We start from the raw sequence: 27,445 nt of genomic DNA, 5'->3' as shown, positions 1-27,445 counted from the left end.
TGTCATAACGATGCTACATTTATATGTGCCCACTTGGGCAGCCAGAACAATGATACAATGTAAAATCGCATCTTGCAGTGTGGACTACAGGACTGGATACCATTGAAGCAACTATAGTATATTTCATCACAGGCTACTAGTCCACCCTGTTCTCGTCCTTTAACCACATTGTTAACGCCCACGTTGAACAATATTTAATTCCACTTAGACCATAGAGATGGATTCTTCATTAGCATGCACCTAACTAGCAACCAGTGGTAGATAGATAGATCATGATAGATTGGCACTGTTGGCAAAGCAAATAGGAATAGATCCTTGCGCATAAAACAAGGCGGGAAGGGAGCATATCCTATCCGTGGGATCCAAGCGCAGCGCGTCCAGGAACCAGCCAAAACCGGAGCATTTCTTGCAACCAAAGCTACACGACGCCGGGACATCTAGATTCCCTCTCTTGTCTATCGGCTATATATAGCCATCGCCGTCGCCGTAGAACATTCCCTTCCTCCCTCCCTTCCGGCCTGTCGGTCTCCATTGCCGCGCGCGCTTTGAGCTTCTTGGAGAACCGAATTTGAGAGGCTTTGCAAGCTTAATTTGTTTGGAGAGGAAGGGAGGCTGGAGAGATTAATTGGGCACTACTTGGGCGCACATGAACCTGACGTTGAGTCTAGGCGTTGATGGCGGAGGCGCCGCGGCCAAGAAGCGCAAGGTGAGGGACGGCGATGTCGTCGGCGCCGCCGGTGACGGCGGGGATTACGGCAGGATCATGAGGCTCCTGCAGGCGAGAGACCGCGTGGCGAAGGTGAAGCTCGGAGACCAGTACGGCAACGACGACGACGGGTCTCGCGGCGGCGGCGGCTTGCGGCTGATGCGGTTGCTGCTGTCTTCGGCTGCCGCCGCGGAGGTCGGGGACGCGCACGCGGCCGCCGTGGCGCTGCGGGAGGTCTCCCGCCACGCGTCCTTCCGCGGCGGCGACCCCGTCCAGCGTGTCGCCGCCCACTTCGCGGACGCGCTGGCATCGAGGCTCCTTCTATCGCCGCGGGCTCCGGCGCCGATCGTGGCTCCGAGGGCGACGCCCGCGGAGCAGTCGTTCCTGGCCTTCACCATGTTCTACCAGGCGTCCCCGTTCTACCAGTTCGCTCACTTCACGGCCAACCAGGCCATCCTGGAGGCCTTCGAGGCCGGCGCGCGGCGCAGCCTACACGTCGTCGACTTCGACGTCTCCTTCGGCTTCCAGTGGCCGTCCCTCATCCAGTCCCTCTCCGACGCCGCCGCCACCACCAGCCCCCAGTCCTCCGACAACAGCGACGCCGAGCCTCAGCCAGCAGCAGCGTTCTACTCCCTGCGCATCACGGGGTTCGGCACGAGCGCGGACGAGCTGCGGGACACGGAGGCCCGGCTCGCGCGGTTCGCGGCCGGCTGCCCCAACCTGCGGTTCGAGTTCGAGGGCATCGTGAACAATAACGGATCGGCCCTCCATGGCCTGAAGAACATCAAGGTCGACCCGGACTCCACGGTGGTCGTCAACCTGGTGTTCCCGGCCGCGACGACGACGACGACCAGCTCGTTGGCGTGCGTCCGCTCCCTGAACCCGTCCCTGGTGTTCTTGATCGACAAGGACGTCCAAGTCCAAGACAGCGCGAGCCTTCTGCCGCGGTTCGCGGCCAGCCTGCGGTACTACGCGGCCGTGTTCGAGTCGCTCCACGAGTGCCTCCCGGCCGACAGCGCCGAGCGGCTCGCCATCGAGCGGGACCACCTCGGCGCCGAGATCGGCCACGCCATGGCCTCTCTGCAGGGGGACCGTCGTCAACACGGCGGGGATTGGACGGAGGTGATGGAGGGCGCTGGGTTCGAGGGCGCGCGGCTGAGCTCCAGGACGGTGAGCCAGGCCAAGCTGCTGCTCAAGATGAAGAGCGGCGGCTGCGGCGGGTTCCGCGTCATCGAGTGCGGCGGCGAGGACAAGGCCATGTCGCTGGGGTGGCGCGACAGGGCTCTCATCACGGCCACCGCGTGGCGGCCATGCCGCAAGCAGAACGATCTCTGAGAGACATGAATGCGATTCATTGATTTAGTACATAGATAGGCCGGGAGACCATGCACATGCATGGTTTCTTCATGTGTTCACGATGTATGCTAGCAGTACAAGCGATAAAAAGTGGTAGTATTAATTCAATATATACAGTTGATACGTACATATTCACATAAATCATCGCCCGCCCATAAATGCAAAATTGTGCCTTCTCCTTTCAAGTACTCCATGAATGATCAACTGCATCGCGAGCTTCATGCACTAACAGTAACTACTGTGGTTACCACAATTCTTTCTTGCAGTAATCAGGTTTACTATGACCCAGACAGGGCAGTTGACTAATCCATGACAAAAATGCTGCAAACAAAATTTCTGACATCGAGTCGGGTTCCCACTGTCCAGTTGACAATTTTGCTTCGACTCCAAGTCTCCAACACGTCGCCAAGGATCGATGTGCAGGAGACAATCAGAAACACGCAGGAGTGGTTCACCAAACCGTTAATCGTCGGCACCTAATAAAGATCCGCAGCGGGCAGCTAGCATTGTTGAAATGCTGCCATTTGTGTCTTCCGGACCTCAGGCACGAGCTAGTTAATTAATCCGATAATCGTCGTCATCTACAGTGAAGATTGTTGAGAGATCACGGGTCATCACAGATTCACAGATAAGATCGGGTGGCCACGCTGTCATCTACTACGTTGTTGGCCCCTCTACATGCATGGATGGAGGTGCTCTGCTCTGACTTCGTTATTATCTTTCATGCATGCGAAAGCTCCAGCTCAGCTCGGCTGAGAAGACCACACTGTAGTAGGAGGAATCTAGGAGACGTAAGATTCCTCTAGACCAACGGCGGGCACTGCAGAAAAGGAGCGTATGAAAACGCGCCCGAATATCTTCCCGGACACGTTCAATATGTTCCAAATCTTGTCCGGAAGAGAATACTTTAGATGGATAGATACCATATATACTCCGTATACAAGAGTAGTCTGGTCGGAACAAGGGAATAACAGTACGTGCATCGACAACGACTTCTTCCCCTCCCGCAAACGCTAGCTGCTAGGCTGAATATTGATGCGAATTCTTTACCCTCCGGCGGCTGGAGCAAATGTTCCCTCCCTTCTTGTTGTGTTCGACTCGATCCCATTTCCATTTCCCCCCTATCGCTACCAAACTCTGCTTACTTTCTGCAGTGTTTCCAGGTCAACATCTATCGCAGAGTCCACCCCGTCGGGTCTCGGGGGAGATTCCGTTTTGGCAGGTGGAGGAGCAGCTGTCGACGAGCTAGTAGAGAGGGATAATCCGGTGTGGCCGGCTAGCGCTGTGCACCGGGTGTCACGCGAGATCTCTCCAAATCCGGCTTTGTCCCCGTCGCGATATTCTGGCGAGGCTTTGTCCTCTGCACGTACCAGAGCGGGAACAAGATGCGCGTTTTTTGGCCTGGCGTCTCCCGGGGATTTCGCGGAATATCCCACTGCCGATGCGGGCGACTGCGACGGGCCTCCCCGTGGCCCGTGCGTGCTAAGCGCATGCGTGTACGTAGGCGATTCTGATACGCCCGAAAGAGTAAAATGGATACGAGGTCTTTATTTTTTTGCGAAGACGTCTAAGTAGGTTTTTAATTTTTGAAAATGCACGTTTAGGTCATCATTGTTTGTTAAATGGTTCATCCTAGGTCCCTCGCCTGTATGCACAGCTCTGGCCGCACGATGTAGCTGCCACCTAGGCTTTGGGCCCACACGTCAGGCGACGACGTGGCGTTGCAATCTTATAGACCCCCCAACCGACACACACACACATTCTCCTCAAATTTCGCGGCCCTCTCTCCTTCTCCTCACCTCACTGGTGTTCGATGAGGCGACGCTAGGTGGCGGAGGGGGCTTGCGGCTTCGGCGCGATTTCTTGGCGGCAGAGTTCGCGGCCTACGGGATGGAACCAGTCTGCCGGCTGTCGGGGGCGCCGCAACCGCAGTATGGTATGAAATCCGGAGTCCTCACCTCATTGGCGTTTTCTGTAAAATTGCAATGTCACGTCGCCTGACATATGGGCCAAAAGCATAGGTGGCAGCCATGTCATGTGGCTGGAGCTGCGCATACATGCGAGGGACCTGAGATGAACCACTTAACAAACAATGAGGACTTAAACATGCATTTTCAAAGATTAGGGACCTATTTGACATTTTCGCGAAAGAACAGGGAATTAGGGTATATTTTACTCTGCCTGAAAAGGAGAACAAAAGTTGTGCGGTTTCTGATTCCCTTGGTTGCTTTGATTTTGTGAAGAAGTAGACTCGTGAGTGCTTAGATTGGACAATGCATTATGCCGTTTAGGCGTATCATCGTTAGCATAGCAGCAGCAGTAGCAGTAGTACGTCAATTTGATCGCTCCGGTGCATACCCGTCAGTCGTCGCAATCAATGAAGAAGAATATAGGCTGTCTATTCGCAAAAGAAAAAGAATATATGCTGTCTCTCCTTTTCTTTTTCCTTTTTGAGATGATGATATTCTGTGGACCGGAGTAAGTTTCGCCTTGTTCCGTCGCACACGGAGTACCTAGGCCCGCGGCGCGCCATTTTTTGACCGGGAATTAGAAACAACAGCTAACCCAGCCGGCCCGCGGGTTGGGTGGGTGCTGATTGAGCCCAGTAATGCACAATTTCAATGTCGGTGGCTCCAGGCTTCGTGGCCTGTCCTCGGCGCCCCTTTACAGCCCGCGTTCTGTGAAGTGATCCCATTGCTTGCTGGAACCCGTGGTGCTACTTGCTGTAATCCTCAGACGCAGATTTTTTTTTCTAAGAGGGACCAAGCAGAAAATAAGATTATTAAACGAGTCAGAGCGCAGAAATACACAACTTGTAGTATAAAAATTAAAAACATAAACGGTTTTGCTAATTCTTAGACGATTAAGAAATAACTATTTCTTAGTCATGATAACAACATTGAGATTCGTGTAAAATTAATGTAAATCCGATGGGTAAGAAAATATTGGTTGGATGATTACGATTGTTGACTAAGAAATAAGTATTTCTTAAGCGAATGAGAAATAGACACTCCCAGTTAAACTTTAAATCGTATAGTTGGTCAGGGCCTTGATTCACTTGCCTCCACCAATTACTGTCACACTCCACACTTATGAGAGACGATCAAGAAACAGAAGGCTCCAAGCTAGAACAAACCATCACTGGCCTTCATTTTGCACCGTTCTCTTCGGAGACTGATCACTAGAAGGCAAGAAGAACTGTGGATCAACAGTTCGGATTGTCGGGTTGACGTTCAAATTTAGTTTTGTTGATGTTGTATGCTCTTAAGGAACAAGGGCACGTCTCAAGGGCGGAGGCGGTGACAGTAGGTGGAATAAAAGTTTACTCTATTTTCATATTGTTGTCGTGACTATCATATGGTCTATACTGTACACACCAGAGAGCTTTGCGGTGTGGTCCTATAGACCTCTGATTTGGTGGATTGGCATGTGTCACTTCTCTCTGTTTTGCATGTGGCGATAGCGACGGTGGTGTCAATTTGTTTCTATTCCATGATTTTCTTTAAGAAAAATTATGCTTGCAATACTTTTCTGAGTAACTAGCTTGACGGAGTTGTTGATGTTGGTTCCTCCTTCCAGCGCAGCCATGGACAAAGAGAGAATAAAGAGGAGAAAAACGGAGAGACAAGAAAATGAGGGTGGTCTCTAGTCCATGTGTACGTAATGTAACTTTGGCAAAAACTCGTGGAGCTCAAAAACCACATCAATTAGGGGTTGTGGTCTCCGGGCATCTCCAATAACGAGATGAATCGGATGCTACTAAAACATGACATGATAACATTTGGTGATATGAATAGCAAAAGAAGAGCAAAGATAAAACGATGGTTCCTCCCTAGAGAAATTGATACTAAACAGATATCGAAGTCGAAGCAATAACTAAATTCACTATTGACTATAGACATTTTTAAAGTCTTGGTAACAAGGTGAAGAAATTACTTGTTGGATAGGCTGCTAGTGTCTTTACGTTTGATTCTTTCTTCACTAAATAACAACATTACTAACAGGTTGTTGAAATGCTTATCTTTACTTTACCTTCTTTCTTACGAAGATATCATCTTAGTAAAAAAGTCCATTTTTTCATTCATCTCGCTCACATCAGCAATTAAAAAAATAAATACTACTCACTCCATGCTTTTTAACCAAAACAAGTCGAAACTAGACAATGCTGTCAAAAAAAAGAGTCGATGCTAGACAATTGAATGGCACTATGACCGCTGGCCCCGAGAGGGTCCAACACAATTTCAGTTTGTTTTTAATTAATTTTATTAACACTCGAATTTCTCTTTTCCTCAAAGGAGATGGCGGCGGCGGCGGCGGCGGCTCCAGCCGGTCCAAACCTGCGCCGTCCGCTGAACCCGGTGCTGGCCACGCGACCAACCACAAGTCCTGGATTGCGATCGGCGACAAAGAATCCAGCAAACGCACTCAGGTGCAAGCGGCTGCGGCCTCCGGAGCCGCGCGTCTATGCTAACGCGGCGACAAAGGACGGATATAGCGGGGGCGGTGACGCCGGCGCCGGGGGTGTCAGGAGGAAGCGGCTGGCGGTGTTCGTGTCCGGCGGGGGCTCCAACTACCGGGCCATCCACGAGGCCACGTTGAGCGGCGTGGTGCGCGGAGACGTGGTTGCTCTTGTCACAGACAAGCCAGGTGAAGCTTCCTGCGTTCTTGGGGGGATATTCGGGTTTAGGTAGTACTGGATTGCTGGTGGAATTAGAGGTGTTCATGTGAGAGTGAGTCTGTGCAGGTTGTGGAGGCGCTGAGCACGCGAGGAGCAATGGCGTTCCTGTGGTGGTGTTTCCCAAATCCAAGTCTGCAACGGAGGGGGTTTCAGTATCTGAACTGCTGAATACCATGAGGTTGATTATCTGAGATTTTATCTATACGTGATTGTTTGAACAAAACTGGTTGTGCCAATGTTGATTGGCACTTGGCAGTGACATCTGCATCTCCGCTGAAGTGTGCCTTGCCTTGCTCTATGTCAGATTGGGCGGTACATAATGTTCGAATTAACTAGGCATGAAACTGAGATCAGATGTTCTTATTTAGGGACTCGGGGATGGTTTTATTTAATACTTTTTGCAAGTTTGATTAGTTTTGTTTAAGCCAATGTAGTGAATTCCCTTGAATTGTGAAACCTCCATCCAGAAATTTGAGCTATTGTTCATATGTGACTTCGATAGGATATTTTGCTGGTAGAAGGATCGTATTGAACAAATTCTTCATGTACTAAGTACTAACACATTACTAGACTTGACTGTGGCCATCCATGTTGTACTCTACCCATGGTTTGCTGGAACCAGTGTTACATGTTGGATTCTGATGCCCCATGTCGTTGTCTAAATTACACTGACAGGAACAAGTCCTCCATCTGTTTGCTGTGCCTTTGAATTGCACATGTTTAGTTATGCAACTTCATCTCACATATAGCATGATCACCTTTCTTTGACAGTGAAATAGTTCTTAACTCATAGTATTTTGTATTTAACAGGGACCTTGGGGTAGACTTTGTTCTTCTAGCTGGTTACTTGAAACTTATACCTGCTGAGTTGGTTCGTGAATATCCAAGATCCATACTGAATATCCATCCTTCCCTCCTTCCAGCATTTGGAGGCAAAGGTTATTATGGTTTAAAGGTGCATAAAGCAGCCATTGCCTCTGGAGCAAGGTAATTTGGATATCTGTAGTACTAAATGGCCTCATTTAATATGCAGTAACCATTGTTATTTCAAGGAGCATAGCACTTTACAAATTGTTGTTACCCGGCACTATCATTCGATTTCAATTGTTGCACCTTTGCAAATTACAGTATGTGACGCATTAGTCAATGGACTCAATTTTAAATGTCAAATGGAGTTATTTTGTTATTTGACAATAATCATCAGCCATGTACAGATACTCAGGTCCAACTGTACACTTTGTGGATGAGCACTATGACACAGGAAAAACATTAGCCCAGAGGGTTGTGCCTGTACTAGCCAATGACACACCAGAGGAGTTAGCTGCGAGAGTCCTTCACGAGGTAAGAGTTAAGCTTTACAGGTTGCAAATTATTTATAAACTATTTTTAGATTAACGACATTGTTGATCCTTTTGCTGATCTGGTGAATTGATATCTTAGGAGCATCAAGTTTATGTTGAGGCGGTTGCTGCTTTGTGTGATGACCGTATTGTGTGGCGAGAAGATGGTGTCCCACTTATCAGAAACCGGTCAAATCCTGATGAGTATACCTAATTGACAATGCCATCCGACTCTTTTGGCATTCAATGATGATTGTGCAACTCCAATTTTCTCCAAGGAAACAAACTACTTATTTTTGTCGGATTCAGTAAAGAAGTTGGTGCGTCCAAGGCTGCAATTTGTTGAGAGAAAATGGAAACTGTATGCAATTAACTGCAACACATGTTAGTGTTGATTCCGACTCTTTTGGGCATTTAATGATGACTGTGCAACTCCTCCAATTTTCTCCAAGGCAAAGAAGTACTTTTTTTTTTCTGATTCAGTAAGGAAGTTGGTGCGTCCAAGGTTGCAATTTGTTGAGAGAAAATGGAAACTGTATGCAATTAACTGCAACACATGTTAGTGTTGATGAGTTACTCGTTCCGATCCATAATAAGTGTCGCTGATTTAGTGCGATCGGACCGTTCCATAATTGTTGTTGAAATATTACATGTATCTAGACAATTTTTAGAAATAGACTAATCTATTTTTGGTCAAATTTAAGACAAGAATTATGGAACCGAGAGAGTACTATTTTAGAGGGATGCCAATCACATTCCGAATTGTTATATTATTTGGTACTTCCTCCGTTCCATAATTCTTGTCGAAATATTACATGTATCTAGACACTTTTTAAGAATAGATACATCCATTTTTGGTCAAATTGGAGACAAGAATTATGGAACGGAGGAAGTAGTATTTGACAAAAGCATACTTACATGTTGTTTTCTAATTGGCCGCAATGTTGTGATATGAAAAGTTAAATGTATACTTGGTGGAATAACATCCCTTTGTCCTATTGTTATCTTTTCAGTACTTATGTGTTGTCCTAAGAGCCTGCTAATTTACCTCACTTTTCACTTGCTACAGGAAATATGCATCTGTTACCGACCTGCAGACTTTTCTTGTTCCAACCTATTGTTTCCATACGAGGATACATGTTTTTTTTCTTCAAAAGGAGGGAACACCCCTGGCTTCTGCATCGATTGATGCAAGCAATGTCGGAGGACATATGATTGGACAGTAATAACCAACTAAAATTTGCTATTCTTTTCTACTCTGAAGTTAGCTCACAGAGTCTACGATGAAAGCGGTGCACAACGGGGAGCACACTTCGGTTTTCAGTTCTTTCTGGAGTTAGAAAGACAAGTTGCAGTTCAGGATTCAGATGGAAAAGTACATGGGTATCAACAAGGAGCTGCCACCATCCTGGAGCATTTAACTCTAGCTTGTTTCTGTCTACTAGCTTTCGTGTGATCATTGTCCCAGCACGGTTACACCAGATTCATAAACAGCGAATGTCGCATCTGGAATGTAATTTTCAGGACAGGAGAGAGTACAAGGAAATAAAATTGCAAATAACATGCCCAATAAGATGATTTATTTCATAAATTATGTTCCCGCATGCTAACTTAATCAGTCATTATAAGACAGCGACGGAACCAGTTTAATAATTTACACTGTTGCAGCCTCAGAGACAAGAATGGAGAGAAAAACTCTGAGAACAAGGCCGCAAACTGCAAGGATGTTGGTAAGATCATCATCTGCTACCACACTTATGCCAATTATCTCCCGTAATCCCGTTTGCGGTCTTCTCATGCCAGTTAAACCCGATCAGCTGATGTGGAACTCACCGCTGGCACGGACCTCATTCAACTGCTTCTCATACTCATCTTCATCCTCCTCCTCCTCCGGTTCTTCCTCTGGTTTCTTGCCGTCCTCCTGCTCGTCCTCCTCCGCCCAACCGAAACCTGCCACTGGGGTGGAGGAAGGAGGTGGCTTTTGTGCTTCCTGGACGATCTTCATGATCTCCTCGACGGACTGGAGAGAGTAGGTTGGGGCGCTGTTGTCTCTCTTGTAGTACATTGCTTGTGCAGGTTCTGTGAGCTCTCTAGGTAAGTTCTTCAAGAACCAGGGGTGGCTCCTGATCTCCCTCATTGTTATTCTCTGCATGAAATTGGAAAGGGAATAAGCCGCCGACGAGGAATTGCTCTTCTAAGCTGATCCGAGTTTAAGCGGAAAAGTACCTTTGCGGGGTTTGCGACAAAAATTCTGGCAAGGAGTTGCTTGCAGTCCTGGGATACGTGGACATACTCTGGTATTTTGTATTGGATTGACATAATTCTCTGAGATAAGAAAGAATGCACCAAGCAGAAGAATAAGCAGATGCAATAAGTTGAATTTGAGGCCACTTAGCAGGAAAATAATAATCTGAAATTGCTACCCCGATGGTCTTTCTGAAATTCTTGGGGTCGTCAGGATCTTCAAAAGGGTAACCACCAACTAGCATCACATAAAGGGTCACTCCGCAAGACCACACATCCGCTGTCTGAACCATCAATAGATGAAAATAAGTTAGTACACAAAACATACTAACAAATAGATACACGAGGGCAAAAGGCTAAGAACAGCTTATATGAAAGCACAGTTGGAACATATGCATCTTATGCTACCAGCTATATTTAGCATACTCGATGTGCTAAAAGCCCAAGTGCTCAAACTCGAACTTTATATGCAAAATTCTATTGATCTTGAAATGATCCAATCTTCACATAATTTACAATGAAAGTCAGCTAAACAGGCGATGATGCATCACTACATCTGTGTACAATTTCAAGATCAAGGATTTACTGCTATGATGACAATAATGCCCTGGGGAGAGATAAAAATGCAGTCAAAGGACATTATGCTTTGGCAACCGTGTATGTTTTTTCCTAAAGGCCCCTCGTGCTTTTGCAAATGAAAACATCACAAAAAACTACGGCAGTTGAGAAGTCTGAGGGACCAGTAGCCTAGTGCATGCATTGTTCTTTTGGAAAGTAAAATAAAATTACTGCATCATTTATGAACTTCATAAAAAATGAGTTCTATACAAATTTAGTTCCAAGAATGCAATGTGTGAATTTCAGAACAATCTAACCGAAGATCAGGTAAGCCAAAGCAAACTAAACGAGGATTGTTAGGATAATTTAATGTGGAAGTAGCCAAAAAGCACATCATTTTATAGCCGAAAAGTGTGTGCCTTGTGGTTGGGAAAATCAATGCCACTTAGCAATCCTAAAGGTCTGGCCTAAAAAGCAATAATAAAGTAATAGTTGCTACGCTCTCCATAGATTATCCATGCTAATCTCCAGCGCATCATACTGTTTCTCTTTGACAAGCAAATACAACCAATTCTGCAGTGCTGGAAAGCAAAAAATATGAACAGTCTGATATGACTTCTTGGATAGCGAAGGAACAAAAAGCAATAACCGTCGTACAGAAAATTCTTCACACGATATGACGGCAGAAGCTGACAAGGAGCACAAGGAAGAGAAAAACAGGAAACAGTTTTGAAGGACCACAAAGGGCCAAAGAGAAGTTCAGTCTACCAAGGCTACTTGAAAAGGATTGGGTCTGAGGGACCCTTGTGACAACATCAATTAGCTAATCCTGTAGCACTAAAACCATGACGGTAAAATGGCTTAGAAAAGGACATAAAGTCATAAAGTGCAGTGAACCTAAAAAGATGACTCGTCCAACAAATAAGAGTGCATACGGGTGTATCCAACTGATGGAGCTTGTCACAAGCATGCGTTCAACTGATCTATCTACATCTGTTCCTTTAAGTTCCATAGTGATGTAAAATCGCTCTTTTCAACGCATGCTCCTATAGACAATACCAGGCTGCCGTCAGTTCATTTGCGGAATCACATTATGCAACTGAATACTTCCTCCTTCCAAATATACAAGGCAGTATGCATTTTTATGACAATTGTTTACTACGGAGTAATTATTAGACAAATACTATTTGATATATGTGTATAGAAGGTACTATACCGTTAGAAAATATTTTTCAACACGAATCCGATGATATCACGATTTTACATCATAATAACCTCATACTAGTCTAATAGTTGGTCAAAGTTTGGCATAGAATTCCGTATTGGTATTTATATATTTGGAGGACGGAGTACGAACCATCCCAGTTCCAACCTTGCTCGAATCAAGTACCAAAAAAGAATCTCACGATTTCTCAAGTTAATCTAACTTCAGACGAGGCCACATAACAGTTTTAAAAACTCTCGTCGCTCTCGAGTAAAAATCTTGACCAGCGAACCATTATGAATCTGATCAACCTTTACCCATTTTCTCTTTTTACGTTTAGTTGGTGTGCAGAAAAAGCAGACCCGCCCGTTGGCGCGACAATCGCCATCGATCGAGCAATGATGTATGAATTCTGATCACGGAGGAAAAGCAAGAGAATGTGAATGTCCAAATCGAGATCACTCGAAGGAACATATCCTTGCACAATCTCACCCTGCTTTCCGGACCAAGTTTGTCAACATAAACCCACTGCCTTCCAAATCTATTTTATTCCGGGGGTTCCTAGTTGGAGTGTAGGACAACTGTTCACATCAACTGGGAATCTAATCATCTGCCACAGGAGCAGCAGCAAAAGGACACTATCTGAGAGCCAGCATGGCCTTGGGTCCAATTCTACAGCTTTGTTGGGCCCCCACGCCCAGTGGGAGGGTGCACGTCTGCCCGGTAACAGGCAGGCAAATCTGTAACTAAGGACAAATCCCGAATCCGCGGGACAGAGATAGCTCCAAGAGCTTGGTCTATAGACCTATGCCACTGACACCACAGGCCCACCTGCCTGCGCAAGTGGGCTGTTGCGCTAGACCTTGTGCACACAGACGCTGAGTGGCGGCCTCGGGAACTGGAAGAACCACGCTAGTCGCTACGTGTACTGCAACGGCAGACGGCACGTGCTCGCTGCCCAGGACAACAAGTGGGACTGTACCGACACTGAAACTGGGACCCAATTGCAGTGTCACGAGGGAGGAACAGAGCAGAGTAGAGAAAGCGGCGGAGATTGACTACTGACCTTGCCGTCGTATTCCCGGCGGGAGAGCACCTCCGGGGCGATGTACGCCGGCGTGCCAACCGTCGACTTGGGCTTGGAGTGCAGCAACGACGACTGCAAATTAAAGAAGAAGAGAGCATATATTTTACGTTAGTGTGGCACCAAACTTGGTTTGGGGGTCAACAAGGAGAGTGACGTGTTGCTTCTCCCATCAGCTTTCACGCGAGAACAGGAAAGCGATTGCGTTTCTGGAAGGTGGAGTGGAATGAATCTCCATCTGATCTTTCTTTCAGCCGTAAAGCGAAGCAAAGGGCCGCTTTTGACCTCAGAAAAATCCGTGTCCGTTTTCTTTTTAAAATTACTGCTTACCTTTGAGTAACCGAAGTCGCAGATCTTGAGGCGAGGCGCCGGGCTCCCGTCCAGCAGCGTGTTCTCCAGCTTCAAGTCCCGGTGGCAAATTTGCTGCAAATCCGGGGCGGACAAATTTAGCATCGGCACAAATGGTAAGCTTATTTTTGGGTGAAGATATGCACCGGATTGCTCTTACCATAAAGTGGCAGTAGCTCACGCCGCAGATGAGCTGCTGGAAGAAGTACCTGGCCTGCAAGAACGGCGGAACCACCGGTTATTACACGAATTAGGACATGAACATCCAGCCCAAAATGGACACGGCCGACGAGCCGATCCTCCTCACCTCGTCCTCACTGAACCTCCCGGCGTTGCAGATCCGGTCGAAGAGCTCGCCGCCGGCCGCGTACTCCATCACAATCGCCAGGTGCGTCGGCGTCACCACAACCTGCAAAACAATCGAAAGATTTACACGAATTCTTCGCCCAAGAACGCATAGGAAATCATAGCAATTGCTCCGTCTCCCCGCTTAATACCTCCTTGAATCGGATGATGTTGGGGTGCCGCAGCGACCGGTGGTTTATGATCTCCCTGGCCACATTCTCGTCAATCTGCAAAGTGTAAACCCGTAAGAAACGGCCATCAGAAGACCCAAAAAGAATCGGGACGCAAAAAGAACTCGAGCCGCGCTCGTGTCCCGTGATTGGATCACGGGGACCCCGAATCCGGACCTTGAGCCCCCGCGGGATGTACTTCATGGCGACGAGCTCCTTGGTCTCCTTGTTCCGCATCAGCCGCGCGACGCCGAAGTTGCCGGCGCCGATGTCCTTGAGCAGCTCGTACCTCTCCATGGATCCCGGCCGCGCGCCTCAGGGTCAGGGAGGGAGGGGATCGCTAGCGCGCTAGCTGCTGCTGAGAGCTTGATCGGGCCGGAAGGAAGGCAGAAGCGAAGGATTGGGGGAATCGAATCCTCTTGGAGGTTTCGGAAGCTTTGTCTTGGCGGAGATGAAGAGTGGGAGAGGTGGAGGAGGGAAGGATTCGAAGCTTAAAGGAAAGGTTTCTTTCGTCTTGCGCGTCTTGTTCTTCTTCCGCTGCTGGGATGGGCATGGGGTTCTCGATTAATTAATACTCGTGCTACTGGTACTGCTGGAGAAGAGTGAAGAGCTACTAAGTTTATTTGGTGATTAGATAATGATGTTGTGCCATGATACGGCGTGCTCTTGATTTGCTTTTTTCCGGAAATAGTTATCGGTTTTATTTTTTAGGGGAATGAATTAGTGGCCATTTGGTTCCTGCTAATTTATTAATTTTTTTAGGAAAATGGTTCCTGCTAATTTATGAGGTTCCTAACTTTTGCTCTCTGTTGCTTACCTTGCCGTATCGAGTAACAGTCTGGCTCCCGTTGGCTTGCTTTGCTTTCTTCTTCGAACAGGCGAACAGTACGATACTCCAGTAAGTAGGAGCAGTAACTGAGGAGAGTCAAAGCTTTGGCCTCCCAAACAGGCGAGATCTGGCTGTCACGCGGGATACAATACCCAACTGTTACGGAAACGGGGAATTCCTCATAGCAAGTAGCCACAGGCGAAAATAACGTGTTCAGACTTTGGAAATGAAAAACTCTCTTATAACTGGGGCCGGAAAAAAATTCTGTGAAGCGGAATTGTTCGGCACTGTCAGCTTTTCTTTTTATGAACGAATGAAAGGCGTCTCCCAACGTTTGACCATCAGCATCGAGTACGTGCTGCGAGCTGGTGGGAGTGTCCGCGAAATCCCACTGAACTCAGCTGGATCGGCCACAGGCGGCTGCGGGCACATGTGGGCGGGTGCCGTGTACGACGTTGGATACGATCATACGAGCGTGGGGGACCGTGTGATGCGACCGAATCGGGCACCTAAAGCTTAAACCTGGACGCGGTTTCTTTTTTGCGATCCCGCCCCTCCGTTTCCTTCCTTCTTCCGTCTGCTGCTCCGTCTCTTTGAGTACAAATACACCCAAGTCCCATACACACGCCTGAAGAGCAAATATCTGTGAAGAAGTTTTCGGTGTCCGACCTCTGGTACGAGACAACGAAACCTGAGACTTCACCCGAGTTGACGGGACGCAACCACACCCCTGCTAACCCTTGTCACCCGGAGCCAGTATGTACACTGTTGCACGAATCATCGGTGGACCGAGGCTTGGCCCGGTGTGAAGCTTGTCTCGTTCTAGTCCCAGCCACCTGAGTTTCACTGAGTTCGCAATTTCGGGTGGATGCACACCACTTTTCACGAGTACTCTTCTTAATTGACTGTCCATTACAGAGGCAATCCAATTTTTCATTCCAACCTGTTGGATGTGAAGGACAAGAAGAAGAAGAAAAATGCTTGGATGGTCGTTTTTTGCTAGGCCTAAACAAGCGTTTCACCACTCACCATTAATCCTTGTAAAGAAAGGAACTAGTCGGGAGCTCTCAATTCTTATCTGAGTGAGAGATTTGGAAAGGGGAGAAGCGTTGCGTCAATGCAGAGATGACGTGAGGAGGCACAGCGTGATGGCGCCGCGCGCCGAGATTCCTTGAGAAGGAACGCATGCTGTAGCTGCTCTTGCCACACCATGGCTTCTCGTGTTCATTTTGTTAAACTAAACACTAGCCATTGCGGGTGTGTGTTTGATTCACAGGCATTTTCTCTGCGGGACAGAACGCACGTAAACTTTTAGAGGGGGTAGAATTTACAAAGCTCCACCAAAAGAGGGGCCTAAACGTGTGAAAATGATATCATCATGCTCGCTAGGTTAACACTAAGTATGTAGCTAGTGTATTAAACATCCCATCGCGACCGTCATCACGGTCTCATGGAGCTTGGGATGGGCAAGAGAAACCACTGGGATTGATGTTTCAGTGTTTTTTTCTTTTTTGGGTAGGAAGCAGTCGTAATGTGCATGTCTCAACGTAGGGCGTGGAAGAGCAATGAGAGACTCGTTTTTTTTATTAAAAAAAGTCAGCCGTCATGATCGGTCATGCTATCGATTATTAGGAAGAGAAGAAGTATTGAAAATGTTGGGGGGTTTGATGACCTACCCTGGCCCACGTTCCACTTTCAGACGTGAGTTTGTTTGGTTCACGGCCGCCATTTACATGCTTTTAATTTGCAAGAAAATCGCAGGTCGAGCTGCCGCGTCGGCCATGCTGATGTACGCACGCACCGGCACACCGGTCGCAGTAGCGCTACCGCCGTGGGACACGCACGAGAAAACTAATAAAAACAAGGCGCGTGACTCCTCCATCTCCAGGAGCAGATCGTAAGCAGAGTACGAAATGCTGCATGGGTTCTCCGTTCCCTGCGGCCCCGGCGGTAGCATGGGCTCCTCCTCCTCCTCCTCCTCTCGCCGCCGCCCAGCGCCCAGGCCGGTGCGCTGCGTGCCACCCACCGCACGAACCCGAGCCCGGCACATGCGCGCATCTTTCACCCAACTCAACAAACGTTAGGCTAGCGTCACGCATGTATGTCCTCCGGCAAATGCACGGCCCGGGAATCGCCTGCCTGGGCAAAGCATTCCACGTACGATTTCTCACTCACGGACCCGCGTGGACTCCAAGAGTCTCCGCGTACGTGCTGTGGATCAAGCGCTGGCGCCGGACCACCTGCAGGAGCAGCTGGTGAGCCGCGTCGGCCACGCACGCACCCCCCGAGACGAGAGTCTGCCAAGTGTAGCTACTACCGCTAACTAGCGTACAAATTGACTGACCTGCTCGGCCTTTTGACTTTCTCGGAAGATTCCCACACCACGAGCCATGGCATATTGGCATCGACGGCGTTGCGCACGTACTGCGTACTCGATCGCACCTGCTTTCGCATGTGGCCGGCCGGCCGGCCTGATCTCCCGCCTTTGCTGTTTTGCTCCCTCCCGGCGAGTATATTACGCAGATTAAGAGACCATTTTCGCGCACACGCACCGTGCGTTAAGCTGAGGAAAGAGGATGCATGCAGCATGAACCTGGGCGGCTGACGCCTCACGTGGCTACCGGAGCGGTTCAGACTCTTCACCTAATGCGGTCGGTTTTCGGAGAAGCTGACGCATCCGCGAACATGGATTATCGGAGCACCAAGGAGCCAGACAGCCAGCCAGGTAGCGAGAACAGTCAGTAAGCCAAGCGGAGCCACTCTCCGTGCTGCGGAATTAACCACTAGCTCTCACATGCAACTGACCAAATATTTATTTGGGGAGGGGAAGTAGACATCGATTGCCTAAAAGGAAGAATGGTCCGGATTCCAGAAGACCAGAATCCATTTCAATTTGGTTTATTCAGACCAGACCGCCCGGGTCTTGTTTCGGGGAAATTCAAACCACCCAAATTCAAGGGCTTCTTTGGTCGCATGAATAAAAAAACATAGGAATGGAAAAATTGTAGGATTGAAATGCCATGGCATGTTGAATACTATAGGAATAAAAAAAAACACGGAAACTATTTGAAAGAAGTGTTCGGGTGCTACACAGGAAAAACACAGGAATTTGGAGATTAGATGGTACTTAATTGGAGAAAGGAGAGAGATAGAGAGACGTTGCATTGGAACTTTCAAAGGAAAAATTTCACGAGGTTAGACCTCATGCTTAGATTCTTACAAAATTTGGAGAAAAATTTCCAATATTATTAAATTCCTCCTGTGGCAATCTTATGATCCAAAAGGGTATCTATAGGAATTATTCCTTAGGATTAGAACCCTGTAGTTTCCCTCCAAAATTCCCTTGATCCAAAGAGGGCGCAAGATTCCGAACTATGCATTCCGTGCGCTCTGCCGCTATGATGAGAGTCCAAAATGCTTCAAGGGCTAAGAGCATCTCTATCAGATCCCCTATATTTTGATCTGTAAAATTTGCATCTTACCCCAAACATGTTTCGGTACAGTCCAAGGGATGTGTTGCACCCAATGCCACGCGAAACCATAAATTTTGACATTTATGTGAGACAACTGAATGTCCGAAACGACCGAATGTGACGAACTCTTTGGTCCAATTCACAAAAATTGATCCCCATCGATGCATCAAATCAAATCACATACATGCCTGCCTTGTATGTCCCATCAACGTATTTTGGAGTACCAACTTTCGCTCTAAATCTAATGCTTGCAAAATCTTGGCCCATTTCATATTCGGCCCACGTATGTTCTTGTATTTCCTATCAACTTGTGACGATACAGGCAGTAGAGAATTCACTACTAGGGCTCAAACTCAAGTAATCTCAGCGTCACGCCGAGGGGATGGAATCCAGAGAACAGGTCTCGGAGAGAGGAGGAAGAGATAGTTGCCCACGAAGGGGATTACAAGACACTAGTTGATTCGATAATCCACTTCACCGTCCGTAGCAGGCTAAATATGAGTCGCCGGAGGCAGCTGATCGACTTGGGCCTTGGCCAGGTGGGCTTCACGCAGCTTCTGTCGGCCTTCAGTTCGCCTCTTCACTTGTAAGGCCCGGTCCAGGTAGGTGGCCGTAACATCACCTCCCCCTCGAGACCCAGCTTGTCCCCAAGCTGGGGCAGCCGGAAATGCATTGACAAGAGCAAACAAGTTTTCCCACGTATGGCAGTTGTCAGGCAAAGCACTCCACGACACAAGCACCTGAGGTTTGAGCTTGCTGCCGCAACGTACCAGGCGTGATTGCAGAATTTCCTGGGGTTGGACCTGACAAAAGAGATCCATGGTGAAAACAGGTAACTCAGTACTCACCTGAGCATTGGCATTTAGGGCCTTCTTCAGAAGTGACACATGCACTACCGGATGAATGCGAGCCCCTTGTGGTAGCTGCAGCTTATAAGCAACTGTTCCCACACGCTGCAGAATGGTATATGGCCCAAAGTACTTGAAACTCAGTTTCTGCGAGGCTCGCGGCATGACAGAGCGTTGGACATACGGCTGCAGGCGCAAATACACTTGATCACCAACCTCAAACGTACGTTCCATCCGTTTCTTGTTGGCTTGAGCACTCATACGAGCTTGAGCTCTCTCCAAGCGCTGACGAATCAAAGGCAACATATCTTGCCGCTCCTGTAACCATTGTGCCAGATCTGGATTGGACAGTTGGGTAGTGTTTTGCATAGCAAGGTTGCGAGGTTTGCGCCCATAAAGTACTTCAAATGGTGAGCGACCCAGAGCAGAATGGAAGTTGGTGTTGTACCAGTATTCAGCCTGGGGCAACCAACGAGCCCACCTGTTTGGTTTGGCATGAACTAGACATCTGAGATAGGTCTCCAAACACTGATTCAAACGCTCGGTTTGCCTGTCGGTCTGTAGATGATATGATGAACTGAGATTTAGAGTGGTGTCAGCTAGTTTGAATAATTGTTGCCAAAAAGAACTGATAAACACTTTATCCCTGTCAGAGATGATAATTTTTGGCAGCCCATGCAAACGATATACATTATCCAAGAATAATTGTGCCACTGTTGCCGCCGTGAAAGGATGCTTGAGAGGAATGAAATACCCGTACTTAGTGAATTTGTCTATGACCACCAAGATGGTATCAAAGTGACTAGAAGACGGCAAACCCTCAATGAAGTCCATACTGACCGTGTGCCAAGCTTCAGGCGGAACAGGGAACGGCTGCAATAGTCCCAGCGTTCGATTGTGGTCACTTTTAGCTTGTTGGCAAACACGACAGTGTTGAACAAATGTTTGAACATCTTGCTTCAGTTTTGGCCAAGCAAACAACTGTTTCACCTTATGATAGGTAGCTAGCACACCTGAATGTCCACCCACTCCACTACTGTGGAGAGCTAACAACACAGCTTGATGTGCAGCCTTATGAACTCCCAGCCAGATGCGCCCATGAAAACGAATAATGCCATCTGTCAAAGAATAACCTTGACTATTAGGGCTGTGAATAGCCAGCTCAGCTAACAGTTGTTTCGCTTGGGGATCATGTTGATATCCTTCAATGATAATCTCCACCCAACGAGGTTGAACTGCAGACATCGCATAATTATGCAATAAATTTGGGCGACGAGACAGGGCGTCGGCTGCTTTATTTGTGATTCCTTTCTTGTAGACAATCTTATATTGAAGACCCATAAGTCTGAAAAATGCTCGTTGCTGTAATGCAGTGTTGAAACGATGGTCCCCCAACTGCACCAAGCTCTTCTGGTCTGTATGAATAGTAAAGGGTCGATGCTGGAGATAGGATTTCCATTTCTCAATGGCCAACAAAATAGCCAAACACTCTTTGTCATAAGTAGATAATGACTGATTCTTCGGCCCTAATGCACGACTCAAGAAGGCAAGAGGGTGTCCTTGCTGCATCAGAACTGCGCCCACTCCATAAGCACAAGCATCCGTTTCAAGCACAAATTCTTTGGTGAAATCCGGCAATGCAAGCACTGGCGCCTGAACCAAGGCTTGCTTCAGAGCACTGAAAGCCTAGAAAGTGGCTGGCGCACAGGTCAACCCAAATGGCATTACAAGGAACTCAAAATGCCCACTGTGTGATTTGAACGCTGTCTTAGCTTCATCTTGAGGGCACATACGGATCTGATGATAACCTGAGCGAAGATCCAATTTCGTGAAAAACTGAGCTCCCGCTAACTCATCCATTAATTCTTCCACCACTGGCATAGGATAGCGATCTTTAACTGTAACCGCATTAAGGTGGCGATAGTCCACACACATACGCCATGAACCATCCTTCTTCTTCACTAAGAGGACAGGCGAAGCAAAGTGACTCTGACTTGGTCTAATTATCCCAGCCTTCAACATCTCACGGATTTGTTTCTCAATTTCATCTTTTTGTTGTGGTGTGTAGCGGTAGGGCTTGACATTTACAGGCTGCACACCAGGTAACAAATTAATGTGATGGTCATAGGAGCGATGTGGTGGAAGTCCTTTTGGTTCTTGGAAACACACTGCATGATCTGAAATAATCTGAGCAACAGATGGTGGCACCTGATCAATCAAAGGTTGCGGAGACATAGCTGTTAACTGAACAATATGAGCCACAGCATCTTGCTCCAAGGAATCATGCAATTCCACTACCGAAATCACATCACATTGCCTCAAGTTAGGCCTCACTCCTCGCAAGGTGATTCTGACACTATTGTGCCAAAAACGCAGAACCTTCTTGGGCCAATCAATCCACATATTTCCACATGCTTCTAACCAGTCCATACCTAAGATCATGTCATAGTGGGGCAAGTTAAACACTCGAAGAGTTGAATTGAAAGTATGGCCTTGACAGGTCCATGTTGCATTGGGCACAGCAGAGTCACAAGACACTTTGCCTCCATTGGCCACTGTAACAACCACAGCAGGAACTGGTTGCACTTGGAGCTTGATTGCAGCCACTGCAGCTTGACTGATAAAACTCCCATTACTACCAGAATCAATGAGTATGAGGACTTGCTTACCTTCCATCACTCCTTGCAGACGCATAGACTTCTTGTTAGATGTTCCTGAAGTAGCACATATGGACAAATGCATCAAAGAATCACTATCACTGTCCTCATTCTCCTGCTCAGTGTCCGACTCTGTACTCACTTGCAAAACCGCAAGCAATTCTTCAACCATATGCAATGGTACTGAAGCTGCACACTTATGCCCTGGTTGGTACTTGTCTCCACATTTAAAACATTCTCCCCGAGCACGGCGTTGAGCACGTAGCGCTGCCATTTTCTCAGACCAAACAGGTTTACTGTCCCCCTTCTTCTTGTCCTCAGCCGGTACAGTAAGAATTCCCTTACCAATTCCCTGGAATTGGTAAGATGGCTTATAATCATGTTTTAACTTGGAGCTCGAAGACAGACGCGCCTCCTCTAGCATTTCCTCCTGCGTTTCAGCAAGGGATAACGCAGCATCAACAGTTCTAGGTTTATGCAATCGAATTGCTTTCTGAATTTCACGTTTTAACCCAGCTACAAATTTCGTAACAAAGAACGCCTCGTCATAATGCCTATTATGAACTAGCACCTTATGCCTTAACTCCTCAAACTTGTGGAAGTAGTTATTGACAGATTCATTTTGTTTACAACGCTCTAAAGCCTCTAAGTAACGATGATGCCTATCTTTGCCAAACTTAGCATGAACCACTACCACTAACTCTTCCCAGCCATCAACCTCATGTTCAGCTTCATAAGTCTGAAGCCATAATGCAGCATTTCCTAAGAAGTGCATGGTAGCAAATCGAGCCCAAGTATCTCTAGGAACATGGTACATGGAAAAATATTTTTCGGCTACTGCCTTCCACCATTTGGGATTATCCCCATCAAATTTAGGAAAATCAGTCTTAGGCATGCGAGAATGAGAGCGACGATCCTCATGATGATCAGTAAAATGAGAGCTATCCATATCATCTTCCTTGCCCGAATGCTCCCCCAATTCAAACTGCACTGGAGAATGAGTGAAGTGGCGCTTACCCTTGACCAGGGTAGGTCCTGGTGCTCGAGGAGCCCCAGACACAGTACCCTGGTGATTTGAAGCTGAGCCGTGCCCATTGGGCCGAGGTGTACACGTCGCATCGTCAGATGGACGCTCCGCCTCCAGAGCTGCCACACACACATCCACCGCTGTGAGGGATGTTTGCAGCGTCTCCAAGTTCTGATCCACCTTCGGCATCCAATTCTGCAGAGCCTGAAGTGCCTTGGCCACGAGCGCCCCTTGAGCCTTCACCTCCGTGAGGTCACTCTGTAACTTCTCCATCACCACCACACCAGAGGATGATTCTACCGCCACCAGCGAGATGCGCCCCCACTGATACACGAATCAGGCCTGCACACTGGAATTTCACAGCCGCCGGAAAGACCGCGACCAACCCGTGCAGCCACCTAATTTGTACCCGAGCAGTCTACCGCCACCACACGCCACCGGAGTTGTTGCAGAAGGGCACGCAACACACCGTCGCCGCGAGAGCCGATTGTGAGTGGAATTTTACGAGAGATCCCAACCACACACCCTCGAGCACTCGAATCGCCGCCAATTCCACGCGCGCCCACCGATCGATGAAGGAATTGCAGATCCAGCACCCAGTGCGCTCTCTCCCCCTCTTTTTTTTTGTGGATTTTCGTGGAACTTTTGACCGCCAACCCAAGAATCGAGTGGCTCTGATACCAGATGTGACGATACAGGCAGTAGAGAATTCACTACTAGGGCTCAAACTCAAGTAATCTCAGCGTCACGCCGAGGGGATGGAATCCAGAGAACAGGTCTCGGAGAGAGGAGGAAGAGATAGTTTGCCCACGAAGGGGATTACAAGACACTAGTTGATTCGATAATCCACTTCACCGTCCGTAGCAGGCTAAATATGAGTCGCCGGAGGCAGCTGATCGACTTGGGCCTTGGCCAGGTGGGCTTCACGCAGCTTCTGTCGGCCTTCAGTTCGCCTCTTCACTTGTAAGGCCCGGTCCAGGTAGGTGGCCGTAACACAACTCGTCCGGCCCACTCCTCCCAAGTCGACCCCGGCTCTCCGCCCCACTCCTCGCTCTTCGCTGTCGATCGCCGCCGCCGCCGACGCCGCGGCTCTCGCCCGTGCTCCCCGGGCCGCAAATACCTGCCGTCGCGTTCAGTCGTTCACTAGGTCTCAAACCTCCTTGCCCGCTTGTCAGATCTCTGGTGATTTCTTCTTCCCCCCTCATCAGGTCTCCTCGTTGGTTATCGGAAAGGATCAGGTGGGCCTGCGCCGCCGGCGAATTGCTGGTCCTGGGCAGGATGGATAGGCTAGTGCAGTTCGGGAGGAAGGCATGGTTCGTGGTGCGGGTTCTGTCCGGATACGAGGAGAGGAGGATCCGATCTTACAGGCTGCAGCTACACAAGCGGCTCGAGATGGTAAGGCTTTCTTTTTTTGGATGCGGCCGTGTTTCTTTGATGATCTATCTATGTGTTCTATGAATTTAGTGGAACTTGACCGGCAAGTGTGTAGTTTGTGCTGCGTTCAGTAGAGGTCTCGTGTTAGATTTGACAATTGGTGTTAAATTGAACTTGTGATATCCTCTTTAAGTTGTCTGACATGACTGTAAATGAGAGCAGTTTGGAAATATTATGCTAAGAGAATAACTGCTCGGATGGAAATGACAACGCATATTCATGTCCAATTTGGTCCACTGTTCATGTGTGGGAAAAAAAGGGGTACAGGTCAGGTGGTAGCTACCCGAAATCTGCTGTTTGGTCAAAATAATTTGTTGGAAATGGTGCACCATATATTGCAAAGTTAAGTTTTTTCCGTCAGTTAGAACTCGTTCTACACTGTATCAATTTAGAAATAGTTGTTACTGCCATATTGTTCCGAGATGATAACTGCTCTCTGTTCTATAGCGTTATGTAAAGATTAGTTTTAATCTTTACACAGTTCTGCAATGTACCATGTAGCGTAACTTCTCCATATGGTAGACCTCAATCTATAACTCCAAACTAAATTCTTGTGATACGAATTTATGATTCCGCTTCGGGAGGAAACCTATGCGGTTTTCTTTTTGGTCGCAAAGTTACAGTCTCTCTAGCAGATCCCACAGGTTTCAAGCGTTGTTTCAACTGGCCATCTCCTTTAATTGCGACACACCTGGCCTCAATAGTTTGCTGCTTGGACCCTAATTATCTTTCAAGGTGTTTTCCGTTCGAATTGTTATCAGATCACTAGAAGCATACTGCATACCGCATCACTCCAGCACTTTATTTCTAATTTTAATAGCCCTATCCTGATTATTGGAAATATTTTGATACTTTTGGTCTTTGACTATATGTTTGTCATACAATACAACAATGATATGAATGCACTTGTCCTTATGACCTGTCTTATTGTGGGTTTTGAGTTATTGCAATTCTTGTGTCATTCTCTTTGTTAGTGTATTCAGTGCATCCCACCTGTTGGGTACTAACTTGCACCCATAATAATCCCTGAAAACAGAAGATAGTTATGAACTCATTAAAATTTCAAAAAAATTGGTTGTTTAGACTTTTAGATCACCTTATAGTCAAACACCTGAAAAATAACCACTGAAGACTTACATTAGGAGAAACAAAAAAGAGAGGCAAATTTGAATTAATAGTAGTTTTTCTGTTTTCCTTTTCTATAGTAGAATTTGTCTTTCTTTACTTCGTTTAGATTTGAAATGTTGTGGCATTGTTGATTTATTTTGCTTTAATGTGATCAATTTCTCTTACGTTTTAAGATTTTCATGATCATTTGCATCGTAGGTTTAGAAGGGATTCACCTGAGTACCCAAAAGATTGGATGCAGATATACCCTAGTTATGTTGTTGGTGTTGTCGACTGGCATTTGATCAACGCTAATATGGGGTGGAAATGGTTTTCCGGCACTCAATTTCCTTTAGCAATAATGTTTTGCTATCATGTAAAGAACAATTTTCTATTCTATGTTCCAAAATAATGTGTACTGTCAAATTTTACTTACAATCGAGGAAACTAATGTTGTAGCATCGGAGGGCATATTGGCCCTGCGGGAGCGGGACAGAGAAATAGAGAAAGAGCAAATGATTTTTTTAATAAATCTAAAAGAATATGTTTCCCAGTCATATTTGGGTGTCACTTAGGGCTAAATTTGCATCTTAGTTGTAGCACAGAAACATGAAGTCCTAAATCATCACATGTCTGTATATGCTCTCTCAATTTCATCAGTTTTTATTGCACCATTGCTGATTATATAATCATAAATCTAATATTAGGAAACTACCAAACAGGCTTGAAACTAAGACCATGCTTTCCAGGTAGAAAGTAGGGTTGAAATTATCCATGGTAACATCATAAACCATCCTTCATATGTACATATTAATTTAAACAAGAACCAATATTGTATTCAATGGCAATAGCACTTGAAATTGAGTATTATTTATTCAGGCTCAGGCTAGGAAGGAAGAGGTGCGGAAACAGCCAGAGCAAATTATTCTATCAGAGGTTCGACAAGTGGTTCAGCAGATGCAAACTCTCAATCAGCACCTAGAAGAAGCTGTAAGATACTCTGCTACAAGTATATAATTAATTGCTCAACGTGCTTGTATTCTAGGAAGTTGCTATTTATGAGTTAATGTACAATCTTGCAACCTGGATTATGAATTGTACCTCAAGTTGTAGCTGTCTGTGTCAAGTACTGTGAGAAACAGAGTTTGACAATAGTGCAACACAGTGGTTTCTTCATGTTTGATTGATGTGAAACATGCTTTTTCTGGGGTTCCCATATAGACATATTTCTTGTCTAGGTTTCCAGTTCACTATTATAGGATTGCTGGTAACAAACTCAAATGCCAGTTGTCTATGTACACAATTATGTAATGACTTGCTAACTTGTTCTCCATCTTAATTTTCAGGAGACTGCCATAGATGAATATTTCAAACCGATTGACAAGAATGCTCAGATCATAACGGACATGCAAATGGAGAAAGAAGAGAAGCAAATGAAGGAGATGGCAAAAGTAATGCAAGAGCAAATAAAAATGCAAAGAGAAATTGCGATGAGGAGAGCAGAGGCCGCTGCTGTAGAGCCTATCGACACCCAAGCGAGTGAAGCAACGGTTGAAAATCCTCCAAAACAAGAAACCGTTAAATAGACACTGTCCGTTGTCACTCCTTTTGGTAAGCAAGTTATTATGTGTGTGTACTCCTTACATAGCTTTTGCTGGGCTAGGTAATAAGCACGGTTGTAGGTCAACACAATCGCCTATTTTGTACCTATGAAGGGCCGTTCTTTCCCCTGGCAGAGTGCTTAAATCATGGAAGCTCTGTGCGATGTGATTTAGCCTGAGTTTGGAATCCGCGGTGCCAAAACTGGAGTTTTGGTATCAGCCTTTTTATTGCAGGGAAAGGTATCGGCCCATTTTACTCTCTGCACATTGCTAACTCTTGCGACATATCCTGATCTTGTACATGAAAGTATTGCGTTTGTTTCTGGAAATAGAACAGGGTTATGTATGGTCTTGATGCTTTTGGATAAAACACCGAGAACAGCTGCAAAAGCCTCCTTCCAACTGACGCACGCACGCAATGGTGCAGGCCACAATT

At 46.9% G+C, this 27,445-nt stretch overlaps 4 protein-coding genes across 6 annotated transcripts; 3 read left to right on the top strand and 1 right to left on the bottom strand.

Annotated features, from left to right (window-relative positions):
• Positions 1 to 646: 646 nt before the first annotated feature.
• On the top strand, positions 647 to 2,041 carry LOC100839172 (scarecrow-like protein 23). The gene has a single exon (XM_010228835.3). It carries the CDS (start codon positions 647 to 649, stop codon positions 2,039 to 2,041), a length of 1,395 nt encoding a protein of 464 aa, XP_010227137.1.
• Positions 2,042 to 6,286: 4,245 nt separating this feature from the next.
• Positions 6,287 to 8,835, top strand: LOC100832826 (phosphoribosylglycinamide formyltransferase, chloroplastic). Its single transcript, XM_003579722.4, has 5 exons — positions 6,287 to 6,709; positions 6,807 to 6,918; positions 7,551 to 7,727; positions 7,955 to 8,081; positions 8,181 to 8,835. Exons 1-5 carry the CDS (start codon positions 6,361 to 6,363, stop codon positions 8,292 to 8,294), a joined length of 879 nt encoding a protein of 292 aa, XP_003579770.1. The 5' UTR covers positions 6,287 to 6,360; the 3' UTR covers positions 8,295 to 8,835.
• A 1,058-nt stretch (positions 8,836 to 9,893) lies between these two features.
• LOC100831909 (serine/threonine-protein kinase SAPK7) lies at positions 9,894 to 14,330 on the bottom strand. The gene is made up of 9 exons (NM_001317876.1): positions 14,211 to 14,330; positions 14,016 to 14,090; positions 13,826 to 13,927; positions 13,679 to 13,732; positions 13,501 to 13,593; positions 13,153 to 13,245; positions 10,504 to 10,608; positions 10,307 to 10,405; positions 9,894 to 10,226 (listed from the first exon to the last, which is right to left on the bottom strand). The coding sequence occupies exons 1-9, from the start codon at positions 14,328 to 14,330 to the stop codon at positions 9,894 to 9,896; spliced, it is 1,074 nt and encodes a 357-aa protein (NP_001304805.1).
• Positions 14,331 to 23,856: 9,526 nt separating this feature from the next.
• Positions 23,857 to 27,355, top strand: LOC100831603. 3 transcript variants are annotated; one of them, XM_014896012.2, is made up of 4 exons: positions 23,857 to 24,014; positions 24,106 to 24,262; positions 26,288 to 26,398; positions 26,755 to 27,355. In XM_014896012.2, the coding sequence occupies exons 2-4, from the start codon at positions 24,146 to 24,148 to the stop codon at positions 26,992 to 26,994; spliced, it is 468 nt and encodes a 155-aa protein (XP_014751498.1). In that variant the 5' UTR covers positions 23,857 to 24,014; positions 24,106 to 24,145; the 3' UTR covers positions 26,995 to 27,355. The 3 variants fall into 3 exon arrangements, with proteins under 3 accessions (XP_014751498.1, XP_024312142.1, XP_024312141.1); XM_024456374.1 differs by having other exon boundaries at positions 23,859 to 24,014; positions 24,100 to 24,262; XM_024456373.1 differs by having other exon boundaries at positions 23,861 to 24,262.
• The last annotated feature ends 90 nt before the right edge of the window (positions 27,356 to 27,445 follow it).

The sequence above is a fragment of the Brachypodium distachyon genome, chromosome 5, assembly GCF_000005505.3.
Source record: "Brachypodium distachyon strain Bd21 chromosome 5, Brachypodium_distachyon_v3.0, whole genome shotgun sequence".
Classification (NCBI taxonomy): domain Eukaryota; kingdom Viridiplantae; phylum Streptophyta; class Magnoliopsida; order Poales; family Poaceae; genus Brachypodium; species Brachypodium distachyon.
The sequence above is the reverse complement of the archived record's forward strand: the minus strand, read 5'-3'. Positions and strand labels throughout refer to the sequence as shown.